The following is a 26,235-nucleotide window of genomic DNA, read 5'->3' on the forward strand; positions in this document are numbered from 1 at the left end:
ATACTCTGACAATGTAGGTGGCACACAGACATGTTGAATCTCTGACCCGTGGTATGATAATGAGCTGCTTGGAACTTAGTTCGAGGGGTAGATTCTTGGGTATGCGAACAAAGTACCACATTGGTAGCTGAAAATAAAAAGGAGCTACTTATAAGGAGTTGGATACTCTTAGAGCCTGTTTGGATGGGCTTAAAAAAAACAGCTTATAAGCCAAAAAAAAAATAAGTTGGGTAGCCCAACTTATTTTTTTTGGCTTATAAGCTGTTTTCAGCTTATAAGCTGCTTTAGATAAGTTAAGTCAAACAGACCCAATTAATTTTTTGGGCTTATTTTAAGCACAAAATGACTTTAAGCTGGTCAGCCAAACACTTAAAAAAGCTGAAAACAGCTTATAAGCAACTTATAAGTCAATCCAAACGGGCTCTTAATGAGGCCTTTTGGAGAAAACCGTGCGGGCTTGGCCCAAAGCGGACAATATCACATCATGTTGAGAGTATCTTTGGACCGTTTTATCCCAACAACTGTTAGGTTTTTGGGTTTTCCCTTTCTATGTAGAATTGGATTAATAAAACCCAATCCAATTTGGACGAGGCCAATTTTGTCCAAAATTTCCTCTATATATAGGATCAATTTAGGTCTTATTTTGACAACACAAGAGTGAATTCATAGCATTCATATAGAGAGAAAAACGTGAGAGAGAAAACAGATTTTCGTCCAGAAATTTTCTGCTACAGCAGTCCACTTTAAATTGCGTTTTCCGATTCGTTAACCGTTGGATCGTGCGGACATTTGAACTGGGGGTTCTCCACATCTGGTTCGTCGATTTCAACGGTGGAGATCGGATTTTGTGTTCGGTAGATCCATTTTTCGAGTACGAACAGTAGCTCGTTTTTGGGGGTGATTTCTCTCCCTTCTTTACTAGTTTTGATGCTATCTTTTATGTATTGTTGCTCCGTGCTTGGATTTGTTATTGTAGCCATTTGGAGAACAATATTTTAACTCTTGTTGATTATAGTGGAGCTTCTGTGGGCTGGAGGTCCCGTAGATGTTTCCTTTTCACCTTGAAGGAGTTTTACCACGTAAATTTGGTCTCTTTATTTCTATTTATTTTTGCTTGCTTTGCTATTTTATTGTTGGTATAGTTGCTGCATGGATTTCGGTTTGTGCTAGTGTTTATTTTCTTGTCTTGGTTCAAATAGTGTGGGAAGTTTCGACTTGGGTATTTCTTCCGTTGTTACCATGTCGTGCAATTTGGTTATTGTTTGTTTCTGCCCAATAAAGTGGTATCAGAGCTTGTGGTTGTATTTGGTTATGTTGATTGTCTATTTGAATGATGGAGGCAAATATGAGCAAGATGGTTTGTTTAAATGGCAGTAATTACCATATTTGGAAAAGCAAGATGAAAGATCTTCTATTTGTAAAGAAATTGCATTTACCTGTATTTGCTTCTAAGAAACCCGAGTCTATTAAAGATGAAGAGTGGGAATTTGATCACTTACAGGTTTGTGGCTATATCAGGCAATGGGTTGAAGATAATATTCGAAATCATATTGTAAATGAGGCAAATGCTAAAAGCTTGTGGGAAAAGCTCGAGACACTTTATGCTTCGAAAACTGGCAATAATAAGTTGTTCCTACTGAAACAATTGATGAATATTAGATACAAAGAAGGCAACCCTATTTCTGATCATATCAATGATTTTCAGGGTGTTCTTGATCAACTGCCTGGAATGAGTGTCAAGTTTGATGAAGAAATACAGGGACTTTGGCTTCTTAATACTCTGCAAGACTCTTGGGAAACTCTTCGGGTTTCTTTGACTAATTCTGCTCCCAGTGATGGTGTAACTATGGAATGGGTGTTCTTGATCAACTGTCTGGAATGGGTTTCAAGTTTGATGAAGTAATACAGGGACTTTGGCTTCTTAATACTCTGCCAGACTCTTGGGAAACTCTTCTAGTTTGTTTGACTAATTCTGCTCCCAGTGATGGTGTAACTATGGAATATGCTAAGAGTGATGTTTTGAATGAAGAGATGAGAAGAAGATCTCAAGCTTCGTCTTCTTCAACTTCACACTCCGATGTTTTGGTTACTGAAGATAGGGGGAGAAGTAACTTCAGAGGTCAGAATGACAGCGACAAAAGTAGAAGCAAGTCAAGATCATCCAGGTACAATAATCTTACATGTGACTATTGTCACTTGAAAGGGAACATTAAGAAACATTGCTACAAGTTTAAGAGAGACCAAAAAAGCAAAAGAAAGAAGGCGATAATGAAAATCGTGTTGCTGAAAATGATCTTCTTGTTGCTTGTGGTAAAAATGATATCAATCTTATTTGTGATGAGTCTACCTGGTTTGTGGATTCAGGTGCCACTTCTCATGTCACGCCAAAGAAAGAATTATTTTCTTCTTATACTCCTGGTAATTTTGAAATGTTACGAATGGGCAATAATAGTGAGGTTGAGGTACATGGCATTGGCACAGTTTGCTTGAAAAGTAAGAACGGTTCGAGGTTGGTTCTTAACAATGTCAAGCATGCTCCAGATATTCATTAATTTCTGTAGGAAAGCTTGATGATGATGGTTATGATCAAACCATTGGTGGTGGCCAGTGGAAGCTTCTTAAAGGTTCAATGATTGTGGCTCGAGGTAACAAGATATCTGACTTGTACTTATTTCAGGGCTCCATTTGTAGAGACTCAGTAAATTTGGTGGAGAATGATACTTCATCAAAGTAATAGCATAGAAGGTTGAGTCATATGAGCGAGAAGGGGATTGATAATTTAGCTAAGAAGAATTTGCTTTCTGGAGTGAAACAAGCACAGTTAAAGAGATGTGTTCATTGCTTAGCCAGGAAACAGAAAAGAGTTTCTTTTCAGAGTCATTCACCTTCAAGAAAGCTGGATTTGCTGGAGTTGGTACATTCTGATTTGTGTGGTTCTTTTAAAGTAAGTTCTCGTGGTGGTGCACTTTACTTTATGACTTTTATTGATGATCATTCTCGCAAACTATGGGTATTTCCTTTGAAGTCCAAGGATCAAGTACTTGATGTGTTCAAGACTTTTCAGGCCTTGGCTGAGAGACAGTCAGAGAAGAAACTAAAATGCATCCGCTCAGACAATGGTGGTGAATACGTTGGTCCCTTTGATAGTGGTTTATTTGGCATCAGAAAACTCCTCCAAAGACTTCTCAGTTAAATGGTTTAGCAGAAAGGATGAACAGAACTCTAGTTGAGAGGGTTAGATGTTTGCTTTCAGATGCTAGGTTGCTAGATTCATTTTAGGCAGAAGCACTTAATACTGCTGCTTATGTTATCAATTTATCTCCTACTGTTACTTTGGATGGTGATGTCCCTGATAGAGTTTGGATTGGTAAGGATGTCTCTTATGCTCATCTGAGAGTCTTTAGGTGTAAGGCCTTTGTGCATGTTCCTAAGAATGAGAGGTCAAAGCTGGAAGTTAAAACTAGGCAGTGTATCTTCATTGGATATGGTCAAGACGAATTTGGCTATCATTTCTATGATCCAGTTGAGAAGAAACTTGTTAGAAGCCGTGATGTTGTGTTCTTTGAAGACCCGACAATTGAAGATTTTGACAAAGCCAGAGAAATGAAAGCTTAGTTGATGTTGATCCAGTTCCTGTGACTATTTCACCTGAAGAAAATCTTCAAAATAATGAAGATCAAGTTGATAATGAAGATAGTGATCATGTTCAGAATGACCAGCGTGATGTTGTTGATGCTCCAGTGGAAGATGATGTGGTTGTCCAGCAACCAGTTGCTATTGATGTTCCAAAAAGTTCTCTCAGAAGATCTATTAGAGAGGAAGTACCTTCATCTCGTTATTCTCCCAATGAGTTTGCACTCTTAACTGATGGGGGAGAACCTGAAAGTTTTGATGAGGTCATGGAGAGTGAAGAAAAAGACAGGTGGTTTGATGCTATACAAAATGAGATTAAATCCTTGTATGATAATCATACATTTGATCTGGTTAAGCTTTCTAGAGATAGAAAAGCTTTAAAACACAGGTGGATTTTTAGATTGAAACATGAAGATGGTAACCCAGTTCCACGGTACAAGGCTAGATTGGTCGTCAAGGGCTTTAATCAGAAGAAGGGAGTTGATTTTAATGAAATCGTTTCTCCATTTATGAAGATGTCATTTATTCAGGTTGTCCTAGGCTTGGCTGCGAGTCTAGATTTAGAGTGTTGCTTAATCGCCAGGATAACGGTTTCCTCCACATAGTGAGGTGGGGGAGAATTGTTAGGTTTTTGGGTTTTCCTTTCTATGTGGAGTTGGATTAATAAAACCCAATCCAATTTGGACGAGGCCAATTTTACCCAAAATTTCCTCTATATATAGGACCAATTTAGATCTTATTTTGACAATAAAAGAGTGAATTCATAGCAACCGAGAAAAAAGTGAGAGAGAAAGCAGATTTTCGTCCAGAAATTTTCTACTACAGCAGTCCACTTTAAATTGCGTTTTCGGATTCGTTAACCGTTGGATGGTGCTGAAATTTTAACTGGGGGTTCTCCACATCTGGTTCTGCGATTTCAACGGTGAAGATCGTATTTTGTGTTCTGTAGATCCAGTTTTCGACTACGAACAGTAGCTCCTTTTTTGGGGTGATTTCTCTCATTTCTTCACTAGTTTTGGTGCTATCTTTTATGTATTGTTGCTCCGTGCTTGGATTTTTTATTGTAGCCATTTGGAGAACAATATTGTAACTCTTGTTGATTATAGTGGAGCTTTTGTGGGCCGGAGGTACTGTGGATGTTTCCTCTTCACCTTGAAGGGGTTTTACCACGTAAATTTGGTGTCTCTTCCATTCGATTTATTTTTACTTGCTTTGCTATTTTATTGTTGGTATAGCTGCTGCCCGGATTTCCGTTTGTGCTAGTGTTTATTGTCTTCTCTTGGTTCAAATAGTGTGGAAAGTTTCGACTTGGGTATTTCTTCCACTGTTACCTCGTCGTGCAATTTGGTTATTGCTTGTTTCTTTCCAACAAAAGTAAGGTAGGCATGGAAGGATAATTATTTTGTGTGTAGTGGACATTGGTGTTCTATTCCCTAAAATTTTGAGAGAATCTTTATTTTTTTCTTAAAGACAAAACCAAGTAATGGAAATCTTTGACAAGATTAAGCAAATGATATTTGCCCCGTCTTAACAAATGAGTAGCCATAAAAATCAAAATGTTGATCCAAGATGCTGAAGTTCGTTATTACTGTATTAACTTAATGGTTGATTTTTCAACACTTACATATCACCCATGTCTTACATAAATATAGTGGCTTCTCAGTTCTCACCATCGCAATTCACGATCTCATACATAGCTAATATAACGACAATCCCATTAAGATAAAACATATAGTACTTAAAATATAATCTTATTTTCTTCCATGCTAGGAATGGCAACAAGAGGAACAACCTTCCTCAAGGTAACTCCAAACTGTTCCTCCATATCCAAATTCTCTGGTTCCATCCTTTTGGTAACTTCCAATTAAATGGATGAATAATAGAAGCTAACATCAAATTCACCATCCTTATAGCTAGTGGCATCCCTGGACAAATTCTCCGCCCCGCGCCAAACGGTATATACTCAAACTTCCTGCCTTTGTAATCCACACTGGATTTAACGAATCTTTCAGGCATAAACTCTAGTGGCTTTTCCCAATACTTCGGGTTTCTTCCAATGGCCCAAGCATTCACGAAAACTTGACTATTTTTGGGCACGGTGTAACCGAACATTTCTGTGTCGTTTAAAGCTTTGCGTGGTAAGAGTAATGGAACTGCTGGATGAAGTCTCAAGGTTTCTTTTACAACTGCTTGAAGATATGGGAGTTTGTCGATGTCCGTTTCTTTCACTGGCCTTTCTGTGCCTATTTGTTGAATTATTTCTTGTCGCACTTTGTTTAGTTCTTCAGGTTTTCGAAGAAGTTCTGCCATTGCCCATTCTGTTGTTGCAGCGGATGTATCACTTCCGGCAATGAATAAATCCTGTCATCAGATGTCAATGGCACACACATGCAATAAGAACCTCCTAGCTACTTCATATAAATCCCGAGTTTAATTAAGTTATAGTTGTTAGATGGTCTAAAAGATGTACACATTAGATCATGTCCCTTCTACGATAATTACTGATAAATTTTTATGACAAACGTTAACTAATAAATTGAGACAAATTATAACTTACTTACCATTACAGGTTAAACTACACTTACAGATTAAACTACACTAACAATGTGAAAAATACTTACAAAATGTCACTCATGTAATTTAAACCAATATGAAGTGTATATGAATTTGCTTATAAGGAATTTAATCTTTAATATGGTAATACTTGCCTCCCACATGCACCCAAATAAACAGTTTCTTTTTCGCTTGAATAATAAAAAGAGATTTTTGTTATACCCCGTATTTTTATACGTCGAGCTATTCGCAAAAGAATCGACGTGAGATAAAGACGGAACCTTTCCCGGATACGAAATAGAAATTTTAATTTTCAATTAGAACATAAATTGTTTATAAATTGTATTTAGGGTAAAAATATTATTATTGGAAATTAAGAATTAATTAATTGTGATTAGATTATTAGACAATACTTAGTGATTAATTAAAAATTAATTAGCTTAATTAGGTTTGGTGGGCCCCACCCGATCATTCTTCAAAAAAAAAAAGTTATTAAAAATTATGATAAATAAATATAATAATGAAATAAAGCTAAGTTAGTGGGTCAACATGGGGAAAAGCACGTGTAGGGAAATTGGGAACAATATATGTATAGTTAAATGAAAAGTGGATGAACATTTCATCTTACACTTTGCAAAGCAAGTTTCAGAAAAACAAAAGTGAAGGCATCAAATGCATGCAACCTTAGAAGGGCACGTGTAGGGCCTAGACAATGCATATATTATATTAGCAACATGACCATAGTCATCATATCCAACATTTCAAAAGCTTGAACAAAAAAAAAAAAAAAAGAAAGAAACTCCCTCCATTGAAGCTCACGGCTAAGAAGGCAAAAAAAAATAAATCATCCCCTCTTTTTAGCTCCTCTAAAATTATTCCATTGATGTAAACCCACTATATTGAGGTCCCTAAGTAGCGTGGAAGCATCGTTGGAGCGATCAACCCATTATTTTCATCTTTTGGAAACCCTAGGCTATTGGAAAGTTGAAGAAGAAAGGTAAGCATTCATTATGTTTTTGTGTTATGAAGGTTATATTCATGTTGTAGTATCTTATAATGGTTGGAAATCATGAAATATAGTATGATTGGAAGTGGGTTGTGTGATGGGTGTGCTAGCCGTGTAAATGGGTATTGTGATTGGGTTGTTGAATAAATTCCTTGTAGCATGTTAAATTGTTGTAGTGTGTAGGATGGCTAAGAATCATCAATATATGTATATGTGTAGTGATAGATGAATATGGGTCATGCTATATGCCAAAGAACACACTAATGTCGCTTAGCGTTTTAATGGTTGTTGTGATGACTTCTAGTTTAGAAATGAAAGTTTAATGTCCCAAAGTGATATGGTGAATTGTTGCGGGCTGTTTTGAGGCTGGTCGTGCATTTGACATGAATTGTATATTTTATGAAAATGACATCGTTATATTGTGGATTGTGACGCAAAACATGACTTGAAAATGAGGAAAAATGAAAAGAGGGCTGCTCGGCTAGGGACTGTTTTCGGCCCAAAATGGATTTTTTTTTTTTTTGGGTTGTTGGAATTATTATGTGAATTGTTTAGAATGTTCTTGAATGTTGTTAGTATGGGTTTGGGTTAATAATCAAATGTACGAACGATATTGTGGCTTTAAAGTAAGCCATAGAATTGAATAATTGGGAAGTTGTCGAATGGCGTAAAGGAGAGCTACCATTATTATTTTGCTTTTCGAATTGGTTGTTGATGTTGTTAGGTTGGTTGTTGTTGTTGTTTTTGGTTGATATGGCCGAATCAAATTCTCGGGGTAGCCTATTTACAGGGGAAATGCTGCCGAATTTTCTGTAGAATTTAATGAATAGTTTGAATGAATGGTTTAAGTCCCCTTAGCTAATGTTTGGTATTCGTTGGCGTATTTGTAGACCTTGGGGAGCCCGAGGCGTAGGTTGGGATTGACTTTAGATTGGCGATCTTGGGGTGCGTACGAGGTATGTAAAGCAACCTTCCTTCTTTTGGCATGCCTTAGTTTCACATAGGCTAGATTAGAGCTTTAAGGGAATTCCAAATTCGAGATCCGAGCATGTTATGATCCATATATATATTCTTTGGCACTCTTATGTATGTTTTTATGAAATATGAACCATGATGTATTTGAAGTAATCGCTTTCCGAACTTCGCATAGAAAATGTTCACTTTAGGGAATTTTGTAATCTCGGAATGCCATATTTTTCGCATAGAGGCTCGGATCGCTCCAATAATTTTTATAGGAGTTTGCTTGATGTATAATGGGTATGTTTTTCATAGGCGGGCTCAGTTCGGGTCTATACTCGTCCGTGGGTCCCGCGACGCCCTTTATGTAAATTCGACAACTTTGAATCAAAAAGTGATAATTATTATTCCGATTTCGAATATGACTATTTTACTTATCCTTCGGATTTATAATAATGATTTTATGCATATGATTCCTCACTACTCCGCTCGTGCCTACTATGTTATCGTTCGCCGGTTCCCGGGCCGGTTCTGTTGTCGTGCGCTTTGTGATACATTCCGGTGTTATGCTGTGATTATGGTTCACCGTGCTCCTCGCTCGAGGGCCGGGTTCCACTTATGTTTGGCGTTATGCTGTGTTTGGCGTTATGCTGTGTTGTGATGTGTGACGGGGATTCGGAGATTTGAAACTTTCTGGTGTTATGCTGTGTTGTGGCGCCATCGACAGGCGGGCGACCACATTTTCCAGTGCCCTATGCATAATTTATACTTGGGAAATAAACATTTTGATATTTTTTTTTTATATGTATTATTTTCTATATATCTGATGCGATTATTATTCAGATTTATTTCTGTACCTTCTGCTTTGCATACTCAGTACATATTTCGTACTGACCCCCTTCTCCGGGGGCTGCGTTTCATGCCCGCAGGTACAGACGCACAGCCTGGTGATCCACCTGTTTAGGACACCCTTTCTGCTATTCGGAGTGCTCCTCTCTTTCCGGAGCTTATACTTTTGGTATATATATTTATTAGTGCATTTGTATATATTCGTTCATGGGTACGGCGGGGCCTTGTCCCGTCATATGATTCTGTCGGTCTGTTTAGAGGTCTGTGGACATGTTTGTGGGTTAGGGCCTTTCTGTTCGGATGCGTGTGTATATGTTGTGTTTGGGCGATCCCATTCGCCGCGGCGGCCAGTCCGCATATGTTTACATGTTGTTTTGTTGGCCCTGTGTGGCCTTTGTTGGTACTTCTGTGCGCAAGGTTATTTTGGGATAGTCCGTAAAACAAAGGAAACTCTGCCGAAATTTTTCTGGAAATTATATAAATTTGAAACACAGCCTTGTCGGCTTCTGTTATATACTTGAATGTGTTTGATATAATTTGAGATAGAGTTTGATAGATGTGTTTGGTTGCCCAGATCGGGCGCTAGTTACAGCCTACGGGGTTGGGTCGTGACAATTTTAACTTGAATATAAGTCAAAACCAAAAAGCAAATTAAAAGAGGGACAAAAACACGTACCAGGATAAGCGGCTTGATAGTTTTGCGATCAAATCCGGACTCATCATCTTCACATTGATCAAGAAGTACATCCAAGAAATCCCCTTTCTTCTTCAACCCTGTAGCTCTAGCTTCTATTCTCTTCTCAATAAGTTGTTCAAATATCTCATGCAACCTTAAATACGCTGGCCTTATATGACTTTTCACTCCTTGCAAATCTAGCCACTTTAGAACCGGAAAATAATCAGACAAGTTAGGCTTCCCACTATACTCCATAATCCTCCACACCAAATCCTTAAACTCTTGAGCCTTCTCGAATTGCGGGTCCACAATAACAATCGAGAAAATAGTGCGTGACATTAAATTCAATGTCGTCGCGAATGCAACACGTCCTATGTCAACAGGTGAACTCTTATTATTATTATCGCACTGTAATTTCCTTATATGGTTCACTAGACATTCAACCTTTTGGTGACGTAGTTCTTGAAGCGTATCAAGCCTTTGGCTAGTGAACAACTGCTTGTTACATATTTTTCTCTTGTTCCTCCACATGTTGTCGGGCGGAACCCATGCCAACGTGGCTTCCACGTTCAGTTGGGAGGCGACTGCATCAGAAACCATGCGCGCTGAGAATGTTTTGTCGTGTATTTGGAGGATTCTTTGGCTGTTTCTGGGGAGGAGGCGATTATGGTTGTGACCGAACCGAGTTTTAGAGTCATGAGAGGGCCGTAGATTTTAGCTAGCTCGGCTAGTGATCGGTTGGGTCTTGGACTTAGCTCGAGGAGTGAGCCGATTATTGGGAGGCCAGTAGGACCAGGTGGTAGCTTTCTGCTGGATTTAGAATAGAGAAATGGTTTGATGATGAACCAGCAAAAAATTAGTGAGATGCAGAAGAGAAGGATAGGAAGTTCCATTATTCTCTCTTCAATTCTTGTCTAGGTAATAGATTACAAAGATGGGAATTGTGTTATTGTGTAGATATCTCTTAAATATGTGTTTTGGTCCTTTTTGTGATAAGCTTACTTCTTCACAAGTCTATCCCATTGAAAGAAAACCGACCCTGTAGTCATCAACATCTAGCGTATCACTTTAGTAATAGTCATAAAACATCTAGAATATTGGTCCCATATAACTTTTGAAAATCAAAAAGGGCACCCTTGTGGCCCAGTTTTTTTCTAGACCCCACGCATAGCGAGAGCTTAGTGCACTACGCTGCTAAAAAAAAAGAATTAGCAAACATAAGAATTTCGTCACGTAAAGTTAGATTATGCCGTCCCACTACAAAATTTTCTATCAAAAGGTTTGTAAATATTAGGGTAAATTGTCAATGTCGTTATAGGTCCGTCTTCTTCGCTTTCCTTCTCTAGTGTTGTGGCCAATTTCCTCAATTCATTGTGTTTAATCACAAAAACCGAACTCTTTTGCGCATGAAATTTATTACTTGCTTTATGTTCTAATAGGTGAAGAGCTGTAAAATAAATAACTTGATACTAAATTATTTGCCTACATCCAATAGACCTCCAGATTAGAACTACATTGACAAGCTTTTCTTTAGTAAAGGAAATCATATATAGTTCATTTTCTGCTCACTGCGTGACTACAAATCAGAGAGAAAACAGTAGTTTAGTTTTGATCTTGAGAACAGGGGTTGATCACTTCTTGTTGAGTTGTGTTATCCTTAAAGCTGTGGCCATCAAAGTTTGAAGTTCTCAAATTGAAGACTCGAAGTCAAAAAATAGTAAAATTCTTAGAAATTATTAGACATGAATTTAATGAGTTCAATTATCAGTTACGAAAAATCCAGGGTAAGTGTAATTTGGAAAGTTTAGAACCTAAGTTTAGTTCTTCTATAATTTATTCTGAATGATTATGACTAGTGTTCTTGTAAGGAAATCAATTCTTTAGGTCTAATTCAACACTATAAGTTTATTTGAGAATCGTCGAAAATCATATTACGGGGCAAATATATTCTCTCAATCAATATGAGACATTTTAATTACACCTTGTAGTGTGAATAATATACTCTGATCCAATAAGCCAACAGAAAACACCTCATCTCCTCCACTATTCGACCATCTTCAGCCACCAAAACTCCATTAAAACCTCATCAGAGCTCACCGTCCTCTCACCTTTATCCACCAAAATATTAAATGAAGTAAATCTAACTTTAAGGACAAATTAGGGATTTCAATATTATGGCTCCTATTCCGCGTCATTGCACATGTAAAGTCCGTTAAAAATCGGACGACGCTCATCTCCAATGCATGAATCACCATCCCTCCAGTTGGTCCAGTGCATATTTAATTTTGTGACATCTGTCTATTTCTAGATCTAAGTGCTATCATTTATTTAACTCAAGAAGCCCCTTAAATATGCATTGGGCCAACTGAACGATCATGTACTGGAGATGAGCCTCGTCCTTAAAAATCTTGTCCTATACTTTGGCATTTCTCCTCTTTCTTTTCTAGTCTATCGAAATATATACTCAACACACACAAATTATACATACATAGAAAATAAAAACGATAAGTTTATTTCATATTTCAAGAAACCACTTCAGTAGATGTCGATGGCTATTTTCCTTACGTCCCCAGCAGCAATTACAACAGTCCAATCACTTTGCCTCACAAATTATTCATTCATGGGTTTCTAATGCTCTTAGGCAACAAATTCATCGTCAAAGCACTGCTGTAGCAGAGGAGCAAGTGGATCCATTTTCCCTTGTTGCAGATGAGTTATCCCTTGTGACAAACAGGCTGAGATCAATGGTAGTTGCTGAGGTCCCAAAGCTGGCTTCAACTACTGAGTATTTCTTCAAAATGGGAGTAGAAGGAAAGAGGTTTCGACCAACAATTCTGTTATTGATGGCAACTGCATTGAACGTACCAATGGATGTTGATTCTTTGTCCAGAGATTTGCGTACAAGGCAGCAGTGTATAGCTGAGATCACTGAGATGTACCATGTTGCCAGCCTACTTCATGATGATGTACTGGATGATGCTGACACAAGACGCGCGATAGGTTCTTTAAACTTTGTGATGGGAAATAAGCAAGCTGTACTAGCTGGAGACTTTCTACTTTCCCGAGCATGTGTCGCACTTGCCTCTTTGAACAACACAGAGGTTGTATCCCTTATGGCAACTACTTTGGAACAGCTTGTTACTGGAGAGACAATGCAGATTACGACGTCTTCTGATGAATGCTGTCGCATGGAGTATTATATGCAGAAAACATATTACAAGACCGGATCATTGATTTCAAATAGCTGCCAATCGACCGCACTACTTGCTGGGCATACTGCTCAAGTCTCCATGTTGGCTTTTGACTATGGAAAAAATTTGGGATTGGCATTTCAATTAATAGATGATGTTCTTGATTTCACGGGCACATCTGCAACCCTTGGCAAGGGTTCATTGTCTGATATTCCTCATGGGATTATAACTGCTCCAATATTGCATGCCATGGAGGAATTTCCTCAACTGCATACGCTGGTGGACCGAGGCTTTGATGATCCTGTCAATGTGGAGATCGCTCTCGACTACCTCGGGAAGAGCAGAGGGATACAGAGAACAAGAGAACTTGCAAGAAAGCATGCTAGCCTTGCCTCAGTGGCAATTGACTTTCTCCCAGAGAGCGATGACGAGAAAGTGCAGAGATCAAGACGGGCGCTTGTAGAACTTACTCACAGAGTCATCACAAGAACAAAATAGGGGGAATAAAGGGAATCTTTCAGGTGCAGCCACACATTTGATTTGTGTACGAAAATTTTATTTTCAACATCAAATTAAGTCAAATGCAGACTCATTCATGTTCCGAAAAGAGCCTGATAAAATTTCATAAAAGAAAGACAAAATCAAGTTACAGCGGAAAATCTTTGACAAGATTAATAAGCAAATGATATTTCCCCCTTCTTAACTAATGAGTAGCCATAAAATCAAAATGTTAAGGACATGTACATATCATCCATATTTTACATAGATAGATAGAGAGAGACTTAAAACATGACCTTGTAATTTTCTTCCATACTAGGAATGGCAACAAGAGGAATAGCCTTCCTCAAGGTAAGTCCATATTGTTCCACCGTGTCCAAATTCTCTGGTGCCATCCCTTTTGGCAACTTCCAATTAAATGGTTGAACAATAGAAGCCAACATTAAATTCACCATCCTTATAGCAAGTGGCATTCCAGGACAAATTCTCCGGCCCGCGCCAAACGGTATATACTCAAAATCCCTACCTTTGTAATCCACACTAGATTTAATGAATCTTTCAGGCAGAAACTCTAGTGGCTTTTCCCAGTACTTTGGGTCTCTTCCCATTGACCAAACATTCACGAAAACTTGACTATTTTTGGGCAGGGTGTAACCGAACATTTCTGTGTCGCTCAAAGCTTTACGTGGTACGAGTAATGGAACTGCTGGATGAAGTCTCAAGGTTTCTTTTACAACTGCTTGAAGGTATGGAAGTTTGTCGATGTCCGATTCTTTCACTAGCCTTTCTGAGCCTATTTGTTCAATAATTTCTTGTCGTACTTTGTTGAGTTCTTGAGGTTTTCGAAGAAGTTCTGCCATTGCCCATTCTGTTGTTATGGCGGATGTGTCACTTCCGGCAATGAATAAATCCTATCATCATCAGATGAGTGCCATGACATTCAAATTCTAAAACCTATTATTAACTTCTTATATAAATCCTAAGTTTATTTTTTGTTCTATAGCTAGCTAGTTTAATTTTGTAATTGCTATAAGGTAAATAACTTGCTATTATGAGTTAACATACGAGATACAGTAAAAGTTACTAATTCGTTACACTTTTAGAACGTATATCGTCGCATGACGCTACTTTGTCAAACTTTTTTTTAACTAAATGCACATAGGGAAAAGGGCTTGATTTACCCCTCTACTTTGGAAAAAGGTTCATATTTATCTTCCGTTATATTATCAGTCCATTTATACCCCTACCATTACAATAGTTGAAACATTTGTCCTTATTTTTAACCTCCTGCCCACCGTGGCCAATGGCTTTTTAAATAAATGCCACGGTGGAAATTCTATGCCACATAAAAGGCCATGTCACCCATAAACCGACCCATTTCTCCACTAAATATAAAAAACCCCACCATTTTCTTCACCTAAAAAACACCCACAAGCTGTGATCCCAAGTCCCATGGGCTGCTGAATCAAAGTCTTATTCAGATCTTCAAAAAATTCAAGATTTGCAAATTCAGTTCTTGATTGTTACTACAGATTTGAGGAGCAATGGCAGTTAAAGGGAGACATTCCCGAGTTGGGCCTCGAAAATCCTCAAATTCTACACTAATCTTTGGTGGATTTATTTTGTTGTCATTTGTGGGTCTCATTTTTCTTGCTTTCCGAATTATCTCCATTCCTAGTAGTTCAAAGGGTTCTCAGAAAGCACATGATCTTAGCTCTATAGCATACAACACTGTTCAAAGGTACCATTCAATTGAGTTGAATTTTGCTGATTGTTTTTTGTTTTTTCTTATGGCAATTGGTGTAGGGATCTGATAGCTAATTTTTTTGTTTTGTTTTGGGTGCAGACAAGATGATGATGACGATGGAAAAAAAGATCAGTGGGTTGAATTCTTTAGAACCAAGAGCCTATGTTTACCATAACTTCTTGGTATCTCTCTTAAAGATTTCATTATTTGTTTTTTAAGCAGGCATTTTAATGGCATTTTAATAAGAAGAAGAAGGCATTTTAATGGTGAAGAAGAAGGCATCATTTGGTCTTTTAATTTTAAGACTCATTTAATTGGGATTGCTGACATGGCCTCTTATGTGGTAATGTAATGGGACACAGTGGACAGGCCTGGCCCACAACATTGGCCACAATGGACAAGGGTTAAATATAGGAGTAAATATTACAACTATTCTAACGATAGGGATATAAATGGACTGATAGTATAACGAGAAGTAAATATGAACCATTTCTCAAAGTAAAGGGACAAGTCAGGCCCTTTTCCCATACACATATTACCAATATGTAAAACAGGTACATATAAATTAAGAGTTTAATTTGATACACATCGTCAATGTAAATTTGATACACATCGTCAATGTAAATAATTTTACATCGGCGGGTCATTCAAAGGATATTTAGAGGCAACCTCCTTATAATATAGAATATGAAACCTTGAAATTAAGAAAAGTTAAAATGTGACTAATGGTCTAAAAACTATTTACAGTAGTGATAACTGATAACAAAAACTCATTAATTCAAGAGGAGAAGAAAAAAAACTTACCAGGATAAGAGGCTTGATAGTTTTGCGATCAAACCCGGACCCTTCATCTTCACATTCATCAAGAAGTACATCCAAGAAATCCTCTTTCTTTTTCATCCCGGAGTTACTTCTTGATTCTAGTCTCTTTTCGATTTCTTGTTCAAATATCTCATGCAATCGTAAATACGCTGGCGTTATATGACGTTTCACTCCTTGCAAATCTAGCCACCTCAGAACCGGAAAATAATCGGACAAGTTAGGCTTCCCAGCATCCTCATTAATGGTCCAGACCAAATCCTTAAACTCTTGAGCCGTCTCGAATTCCGGGTCCACCATATCAATCGAGAAAATCGTGTTCGATATTAAATTCAACGTCATCGCAAACGCCACGTGTCCTATATCAACAGCCGAGCCACTCTCACACAGTTTTCTAATATGACTCACAAGTTGTTCAGCCTTTTGGTGGCGGAGTTCTTGGAGAGAATCGAGTCTTTGGTTAGTGAACAACTGCGTGTTACATATTTTTCTCTTGTTCCTCCACATGTTGTCGGCTGGGGCCCATGCTAATGTGGCTTCTAGGTTTGGTTGGGAGGCGACGACATGGGGAACTGTGCGCGCTGAGAATGTTTTGTCGTGTTTTTGGAGGATTTCTTTGGCTGTTTCTGGGGAGGAGGCGATTATGGTTGTGACCGAACCGAGTTTTAGAGTCATCAGAGGGCCGTAGATTTTAGCTAGCTCGGCTAGTGATTGGTTGGGTTTTGAACCTAGTTCTAATAGTGAGCCGACTATTGGGATACCAGTTGGACCTGGTGGTAGCTTTCTGGATTTAGAATAGACATATGGTTTGATGATGAACCACCAGAAAATTAGTGAGATGCAGAAGAGAATGATGGGAAGTTCCATTGTTGTCTCTTCCTGTTACATGTTTCTAGGGAATCGATACCTGGATGTAGTTGTGGATATATCCATATTTACATTTACATGTCTCTAGATAAGCTTTAGCTCTAGCTCTCAACAATAGAGATAAGCTTCAGATAATCACAATAACCGTCTGACTCTATTCCTAAAATAGCCAACAGTACTTATGGATAGACTAGACCTCTAGATATCTTAATTGATGGAGTTTGTAATTTATGGTGTACAAAAAAAATCGATAAACGCGTCAAATCGATATATCGAGAAACAAATTCGATTAGTAGTCTGGTTTAACTTAGTTTGGTATTGAAAAAAGAAACCTGATTATAATTATTTGATTTGATTTTAACTAAAAAAAGTCAAACCGAACCAAACTAACCTGACATTCTATATATTTAATTTTTAGAAATATTTTATACATATAAATATTCATTTGTATGTAATTCATAAATATTTCTTAAATTTTTATCTTTTATCATATTATTTCAAGCTTGAACTTAGAATTTTCAATATCAATAAATTTTATAGACTAACTCAACACTAATGCTAACAAAAGAAATTTAATTCTAACACTGGAAATGATAATAATATTAGTGTTAGAATATCTATCAATATATTTTGTTTAGGGTATCTTTGCTATTTATGTACTTTGTATATTTAGCTTCTTAATTGTAGGTAATTAGGGCCTAGTTGATAGCCTTACCTTACGTAGCTTAGCTTGTATATATCACTGTTGATATGCTTGTGAATGGGCAAGGAAATAACTTCTTTCATGGTATCAGATTTCTAGGGAAAGATTTTCACTTTTTCGCACCCTAGCCGCTTCTCTTCCTGTTGCATTCTTTCATCTTCTTCTCTGAATTCTCCATCTCCATGGGTGACTCAAAGTCCTCTTTTCACCCTGCTCTTGCTGTTTCGAATATCAAAAATCTTGTTCCCATCACTCTTGAGATGGAGAACGTTCAATATGCGACATGGGCGGAGCTTTTCAAAATTCACGCAAGATCTCATAAGGTACTTGATCATATCATTCCTTCGGCTTCGGGCAAGGAGAAAACGCCTAAGACCGAGGAGGAGAAGGAACTGTGGTCGACTCTCGATGCTACAGTTCTTCAGTGGATTTACGCCACTATCTCTCATGATCTGTTACACACAATTCTTGAACCTGACACCACGACAATGGAGGCTTGGAATAGGTTGCGTGATATATTCCAAGATAACAAACACTCCCGTGCCGTTACACTTGAGTATGATTTCACCCACACAGAAATGGAGAATTTCCCAAATGTCTCTGCCTACTGTCAACATCTCAAGTCGTTGTCGGATCAACTTAAGAACGCCGGCTCTCCGGTGGACAATAGTCGGCTAGTTCTCCAATTGGTTTCGGGCCTCACCGAGTCATACAAGGGGGTGGCCACATTAATTCGTCAAAGTGACCCTTTGCCTCAATTTTATCAAGCCCGATCAATGCTCGTTCTTGAAGAAGCCGGACTGAAGAAGGCGACTCAGAACACCTCTTCTGCCATGGTGGCTCGGGATTCGGATGATTCTCAAGAGAATGTTGATCAGCATTCAACCCACCGTAATAATAATGGTGGGAAACGGCAGCAACACCGAAGCAATTCTGGGAAAAATCATTCCTCATCCGGTGGTCGTGGCGGCGGCAAAGGGAGTTCTGGTGGTAGCGTCGGTGGTGGGGGCAAAGGTGGCGGCAGCAACAAGTGGAACGGTGGCCAGCAGCCAACCCCAAATCAGTGGCCGTCACAGCAGTGGCCTTGGCCATGGATGCAGTGGGCAATTCCACCATGCCCATTTCCCGCTGGTCCATGGGCCAGGCCTAATTTCAAACGAGGCCAGCGCCAGCAACCTGGTATTCTTGGGCCTAGACCGCAGCATGCCTATTCGGCTACTGGACCGACCCCAACTGATATAGAGGCGGCGATGCACACCCTCAGTATTACTCCTCCGGATCCAAACTGGTACATGGACACCGGTGCCACGTCTCATATGACATCCGGGCAAGGTAATCTCACGTCTTATTTTAATTTGAGCAATAATCGTGGTATAACTATTGGTAATGGTCAGTCTATTCCAATTTGTGGTTATGGTCATACACGATTAAAGCCTCCCCATCCTCCCTTAGCTCTTAAAAATGTCTTCCATGCCCCTCACCTTATCAAAAATTTAGTCTCAGTTAGAAAGTTTACAACTGATAACTCTGTTTCAATTGAATTTGATCCGTTTGGGTTTTCTGTGAAGGATTTTCAGACGGGGATGTGTCTAATGAGATGTGAGAGTCGAGGCGCGCTCTATCCCATCACCAAGCCACATGTCTCTTCTCATTCTACTTTTGCTGCTTTAGCTCCATCCTTATGGCATGAGCGTTTGGGTCACCCGGGATCTAATATTTTGAGTTCTCTTAGGAAGACTAAATTTATTGAATGTAATAAAACTGGAGATTCTAGCATTTGTCAGTCATGTCCTCTTGGGAAACATATTAATTTGCCTTTTCTTTCTTCAAATTCTACTACTATTATGCCATTTGATATTGTTCATACTGATCTTTGGACATCGCCTGTTTTGAGTTCTTCTGGTCATAGATATTATATCTTATTGTTGGATGATTTTTCTAATTTTTTATGGAATTTTCCGTTGTCTAATAAATCCGATGCTTATTTCACCATCTTAAATTTTAGAATTTTCATCCGAACTCAATTTGAACGGGAAATAAAGAACATCCAATGTGATAATGGTAGGGAATTTGATAATGGGCCTTTTTGGGATTTTTGTAAAAAGCATGGTCTTTCTTTCCGTTTGTCTTGTCCTCACACTTCTCCTCAAAATGGAAAAGCCGAAAGAAAAATTCGTACGATTAACAATGTTGTTCGTACTTTACTTGCACATGCTTCTTTACCCCCCTCATTTTGGCATCATGCTTTGCAAATGGCAACTTACCTTCTCAATATTCTTCCTCATAAGCTATTGAACTATCAATCCCCTCTTCGGATTCTTTATCAAAAGGACCCGACCTATTCTCATCTTCGGGTTTTTGGGTGTTTATGTTATCATCTATTTCCTTCAACTACCATAAACAAACTCCAACCCCGCTCAACTCCTTGTGTTTTTTTGGGATACCCGTCTAATCACCGGGGATATAAATGCTATGACTTGTCTTCTCGGAAAATCATCATAAGCCATCATGTGATTTTTGATGAAACACAATTCCCGTTTGCAAAGTTACATACTCCCCAAAATAACACATATAGTTTCTTTGATGATGGATTATCATCCTCTTTAATCCATTATTTTTCTACTACTCAAAATGAAACTCCACAAAATGGCCCAAACACTAATCCCACTTCCCCACCTGCCCAAACCGGACCCATTTCTGAGTCAGACCCCTCTCCTGCCAGCCCAAGCCCAGTGACGCAAGCCCCTACTAGCGTCCATATTTCTCCTGCTGGGCTGCCGGCCTCACAAACTCCCTCCCCAGCTGGGCCGTCTGCCTCAAGACCATTATAGGCCTCTACCCTTTTCCCTAGCAGCCCATCTCCTCAAAATCTTCCAATCCCAACGCCTCAAATTCGCCCACCTCCTCAGCCTGCTGTTACACGCAGCCAAAATGGGATTTTTAAGCCCAAAAAGAACTTCAATCGTCTTTCCACGATCTCTAAATCCCCGCTGCCCCGTAACCCAGTGTCGGCCCTTCGTGACCCGAATTGGAAAAAGGCTATGGACGCCGAATATGATGCTCTTATTAAAAACAAGACGTGGGAGTTGGTGCCCCGTCCATCTGATGTTAATGTAATTCGGTCTATGTGGATTTTTGCTCATAAAGAAAAATCTGATGGTTCTTTTGAGAGGCATAAGGCCCGTCTTGTAGGTGATGGCAAAACTCAACAGGTTGGAGTGGATTGTGGTGACACTTTTAGCCCGGTGGTCAAACCGGCTACTATTTGCACAGTTCTCAACCTGGCTTTATCTAAAGCTTGGCCAATTCATCAACTTGACGTCAAAAATGCTTTCTTACATGGTGAACTTAAAGAGACTGTCTACATGCATCAGCCTATGGGGTTTCGGGATCCTGAAAAACCCAACCATGTGTGTTTGTTGAAGAAATCTCTTTATGGGCTTAAACAGGCTCCACGGGCTTGGTACAGGAAATTTGCTGATTATGTTCATAGTCTCGGGTTTTCTCACAATACATCCGATCATTCTCTGTTTGTCTATCGGAAAGGTACATCTATGGCTTATCTTCTGTTATATATGGACGATATTATTTTGACTGCTTCATCTGATGAGCTTCGTAAGTTTATCATTACTCTTCTTAGCTCGGAATTTGCTGTGAAAGACTTGGGTGAGCTTAGCTATTTTTTGGGTATAGCTGTGACCCGTCATGCAGGTGGTCTATTTTTGTCACAGAAGAAATATGCCATAGAGATTATTGATCATGCCGGCACGTCTTCATGTAAGTCGTCACCCACTCCGGTTGATACTAAACCGAAGCTCAGTGCTACCTCTAGCACACCGTTCGAGGATCCATCTCTCTATAGGAGCCTTGCTGGGGCTCTTCAGTATCTCACTTGCACGAGACCCGACATTACATATGCCATGCAACAGGTGTGCTTGTTCATGCATGACCCGAAGGATGAACACATGCATGCTCTCAAGCGCATTTTGCGCTATATTCAGGGTACTCTTGATCATGGACTCCATCTTTATCCTTCTTCTACATCGACTCTTGTTTCTTATACAGATGCAGATTGGGGTGGATGTCCAGATACCAGGCGGTCTACTTTTGGTTATTGTGTTTTTCTTGGTAATAACTTGATCTCTTGGTCAGCTAAACGACAGGCAACCTTGTCTCGGTCTAGTGCAGAAGCTGAGTACCGAGGGGTAGCCAATGTGGTTTCAGAATCTTGTTGGTTGCGGAATCTACTTTTGGAACTTCACTGTCCTATCCAGAAGGCTACATTGGTTTATTGTGATAATATTAGTGCGATATATCTTGCCGGCAATCCTGTTCAACATCAACGCACTAAACACATTGAGATGGATATTCATTTTGTTCGCGAAAAGGTTGCTCGTGGACAGGTTCGAGTTCTACATGTCCCACCCCGTTATCAAATTGCAGATATATTTACCAAGGGTCTCCCTTTGGTATTATTTGAGGATTTTCGGGACAGTCTAAGCGTTCGACGACCTCCTGCTTCGACTGCGGGGGAGTGTTAGAATATCTGTCAATATATTCTGTTTAGGGTATCTTTGCTATTTATGTACTTTGTATATTTAGCTCCTTAATTGTAAGTAATTAGGGCCTAGTTGATAGCCTTACCTTACGTAGGTTAGCTTGTATATATCACTGTTGATATGCTTGTGAATGGGCAAGGAAATAACTTCTTTCAATTAGATATCTATTCTTTAGTTTTGCATAATTGGTTTAGAGAGTGAAAATACATAACTTAATTTTATTTTTTTATTTGTCATGTAATTAATTCTTATTAGTTGTACTTATTTTAGCATTACTTAGTATTCTTAGATTATGATCATTTACTTTATGACTTATTAATTACCCATAGTTATTTTAACCGATTTTATTATCTTTTTTTTTTAATATTTTAATATAATATCATCACTCATCTCACATTTTGTGTTATATTTTTAAGAAACACCTTAATTATATAGTTGTATCTTACTAAAACTAAAGAAATACTTGAAGTAAAAGTTATATGTTTTGTCTGAAGAAGTTATATGTTTTGTCTGAAGACTTTTCCAGAAAACACCCGAAAAATCCGAGAAAACAATTTTATTGGTTTGGTTTGGTTTATAAATTTTAAAAACCCAACGCAATTAATTTTGTTTGATATTTGAAAAATTTGAACCAATCCGGTCCATGTACACTCCTAGTTTGTATATGTATGAATATCCTAGGTTGATAAGCTAATAAGCTAACATGTATAGTAAGATTCTTGGCTAAGAGAACTATAAATACGCCATCTCTATGTAACATAATCTGCTGAGAAATACAAAATATATTCTTTCTTGCGTTAATTATATTTCTTCAATTGGCACTTGGATGGTAATAACTGGGAATCGAATGTAGTGGGATGTATTGGATCTGTTCATTATTAATTAGAGGTTTCATGTTCGAGCATAAGGAATGAAATTTGTTTCGATTGGGAGTATTAGCCCCTTGAATAAATTTTAAGTAACACAAATCTGTATCAGGCCAATGGGTTCCGGCCCACGAGGCTAAAGAAAAGAAACAACTTTTTTCAGATTTCATTTGCTTTTTGGTTCCCAATTTAGTGTTTGTAATTGCTTTGCAACTCTGACTAATCCTAATTTGTGATATGTAAGATCCATTAAAGGGTAAGCAGGTTCATTAAAGGGCCGGGTAAGCGCTCTCTATCCTACATTTTTTTCACTCCAAAGTTCAAACTCTAAACCTTTAATTAAGGATGGAGAAATCTTACATAACCCACTATAACTGTGGTGTTAGGATGTTAGTTAGTATTTATAGGGTCATCATCAACATCTAGAATATCTGGTCCTATAACCAAAATTGATTCAAAATATTTGTAACTTCTGACTTTTGGAAAATCAAAGGGCATTCATTATTTTTTCAAAATCCACCTTTTACTACTTGAGAAAAGCACATAGTCATTGAGTATAGTATTTATTGAATAACTAAAGATAATTTAATCTAATATTTTTGTAATTACTATTGTTAAATGACTTACGAATGGTATGTCAACCCCTTAAACGACAAATAAATTAAAGCTTGAAGTATAGTACTCAGAAACCATAAAATTTAGTAATAATTAACTTCGTCACCCTAGACTTATCATCATTTCATTTCATTTTATTGATTTGTTCAATTAAGAAATAACATAAAATTCTTGTCACGTGCTCTTTCAGTCTCAAAATATTTGTCGTTCTTACTCAATGACATAATACCTAAGTAATGACGTGATAGTTGTAAATTTTTAGGAAAAAAATATTTTAAAAATTATACCAATAATTACATTAATTTAGGACTCAACCCACTCAAAAGCAGACTCAGTTCTTGACCTAGCCCGCTCAATGGGTTACTATTATATAAGAGATGTCTTTAAACTTTAATAGCATTTAATTAAAAAGAACCCGATGATTCTTCAATGAAAAATTTAACTAAAAAATTAGAAAAGCTTATTATTTAAAAAAAAAAAATCACATAAATTAAAACCCATATAGTATGGCCAAATCATCAAATTCCCCCTCAACATTTAGTCAGATTAATTATGACGCACCCAACTTTTACGGGTGACCTATTACCTCTCTCCCCCCAGTCTTATTTTTACAGTATTTTAGTGACCTTTTACTACTGATGTGGCACTGTGCGTGACTACACGACCAAGCAGTGCATTACTAAAAATTTTTACTACGTTTGACGTGTTATTGTTGGCCACGTGGATCGAATATAAAGGTAAACCCCCCCCCCCCCCCCCCCTCTTATTTTCTCTTCCTTTCTTCATTTTGAACGTTGAACTCCATTTTTTCCATAGCTTCAAGAAAAAGAAAAAAAAACTTCAAATCTGTGCAATGGATTCTAGTGGTAAGTATTATTTTTTCTAAATTATTATTCTCATCTTTTATTTGTATGTTATATTTCACTGATTTCTTGTAATTTCACTTAATTTTATTTTCTAGGGTTCTTAATGAAAGAGTTCAAATCGTATTTGAACAATCTTTGTACTGAAAATGACGATCCAAAGATGAAGCGTCAAGTGTGATGCCAGCACAGAGTATTATTAAAAATGCAGATTTCTTGGTCTCGTAATAATCCCGGAAGAAGATTTTGGTCATGCCTAGGGCTGGGCATAAAATACCGAAAATCGAATTACCGAACCGAACCGGCTATTTCGATAGTTCGGTATTCAGTAATTCAGTTTTCAGTTTGGTATTCGGTACTGAAATATAAAATTTAGTATTTCGGTTTCGGTATTCGGTATTCGGTATTTACAATTATACCGTTCGGTAATTCGATAAATACCGAATACCGAAATTAATACCAATACTGTACAGCCTAAAGGAGTAAAGGGCTAAAGGCCCATTGTAAAAACATTTCTAGTCCAGCCCAAATCCGGAAATCCCAATAGCCCAAAGGAGTAAAAATCCCAATACCCATAGATCAGTTCACTTCAGTGCTTCACACTAACACTGTAAATCCCTAACACTGTAAATCGGTATACCCATCGGCCATCACCCATCAGTTCTACTTCACACAAAATCTCCCCAAGTCTTGTAATCACGGTATCACCTCAGCTCCAACTTCGAAGTCTCTTTTCTCACATTAGGTTTTTCTCATTCCTTCCTCACGGCCGCCTGTTGAGGCTAAATCAAGGAGAAAACAATGGTGAGATTCACTAATTTAAGCTTCTTTAATAGCTTTTGTATTGTATTATTTGGTTTTGTTTTACACTTCCAATATTTCGTTGTTGTTGTTTTAGTATTCGATATTTGGGAGAGAAAGATATGAATGGATAGTATCCGTAGCAGTAGTATTTCCTTGATTACAGTATTTATTTTACTTCAAAACATGTCTTTGGTTTGATGTAATTGCTCAAGTTAGCTTGTTAGTCTTAATCTATCACTTAGAAAGTTTGCCCTGTTAAAGAAGAGCTAAAACTCGTGAAAATATCTATTTGGTAGTAGTCTAACAAGTGTGCAAATTTATGGCTTATTCATGTCGAGAATTGATTTCTGTTGCTTGTCAAAGTTATCTCGTTTACTGGTCTATTATAAATAATAAAATAAATGCTAATATCTTTTCTTTTCAATGTATGTGAACACGCATGAGTCCTTCCAATACTACATTTATGTTTTAGTGAATCGACTTATATATTTTGTCATCGTATCTCCGTAACTTAACGGTTTATATGATTTTTTCTCTGCTTATGCTAAACTTTTTTCCCTGTTTGTACGAGTTATTGTGTCAGTGTATAGTTAACTGGAGATTTACAAAAATAACAACTCTTAGAACTCGTAGAAATTTTTGAGAATGAACTCGTGGTCAAAACAGCTAATAAGTCACATGGAGCAGTCCTGCACATTATTATGTAATTTGATGAAATGAGTACCACAAGTAGATTTACTCATTTTTAATAGTCACAGAAATAGAAAAAGCTAGCAATGTTCTTTCTTTTATTCCTTGAAATTAGAGGCACTCTATTTTGACCTAGCAGATTAGTGATAAGCTACCTATTAGAGACAAAGATATCTTGGTCTTTGTAATCCAATTTCAATTAGTTCGACATCAAAAAATTCAATTTTGACTAGATTTACCAGCTATAAATCTCAAACATTACTAATATGAGTTCAAAAGCTCTTTTTTGCCTTCAATAGCTTTATACTTTAACAGTTGGATTAACATGCTACATGACAT

General features: G+C 37.8%; 3 protein-coding genes and 1 pseudogene across 3 annotated transcripts; 2 read left to right on the top strand and 2 right to left on the bottom strand.

Annotated features, from left to right (window-relative positions):
- Nucleotides 1–5,201: 5,201 nt before the first annotated feature.
- LOC132640085 (geraniol 8-hydroxylase-like) lies at nt 5,202–10,693 on the bottom strand (annotated as a pseudogene).
- Nucleotides 10,694–12,250: 1,557 nt separating this feature from the next.
- Nucleotides 12,251–13,476, top strand: LOC132640104 (solanesyl-diphosphate synthase 1, mitochondrial-like). The gene has a single exon (XM_060356542.1). It carries the CDS (start codon nt 12,419–12,421, stop codon nt 13,361–13,363), a length of 945 nt encoding a protein of 314 aa, XP_060212525.1. The 5' UTR covers nt 12,251–12,418; the 3' UTR covers nt 13,364–13,476.
- Nucleotides 13,477–13,540: 64 nt separating this feature from the next.
- Nucleotides 13,541–16,973, bottom strand: LOC132640093 (geraniol 8-hydroxylase-like). The gene is made up of 2 exons (XM_060356530.1): nt 15,915–16,973; nt 13,541–14,274 (listed from the first exon to the last, which is right to left on the bottom strand). Exons 1-2 carry the CDS (start codon nt 16,794–16,796, stop codon nt 13,648–13,650), a joined length of 1,509 nt encoding a protein of 502 aa, XP_060212513.1. The 5' UTR covers nt 16,797–16,973; the 3' UTR covers nt 13,541–13,647.
- Nucleotides 14,812–15,739, top strand: LOC132640112 (probable prolyl 4-hydroxylase 10). The gene is made up of 2 exons (XM_060356553.1): nt 14,812–15,104; nt 15,210–15,739. The coding sequence occupies exons 1-2, from the start codon at nt 14,908–14,910 to the stop codon at nt 15,283–15,285; spliced, it is 273 nt and encodes a 90-aa protein (XP_060212536.1). The 5' UTR covers nt 14,812–14,907; the 3' UTR covers nt 15,286–15,739.
- Nucleotides 16,974–26,235: the final 9,262 nt, after the last annotated feature.

Source organism: Lycium barbarum, chromosome 1 (genome assembly GCF_019175385.1).
Source record: "Lycium barbarum isolate Lr01 chromosome 1, ASM1917538v2, whole genome shotgun sequence".
NCBI lineage: Eukaryota > Viridiplantae > Streptophyta > Magnoliopsida > Solanales > Solanaceae > Lycium > Lycium barbarum.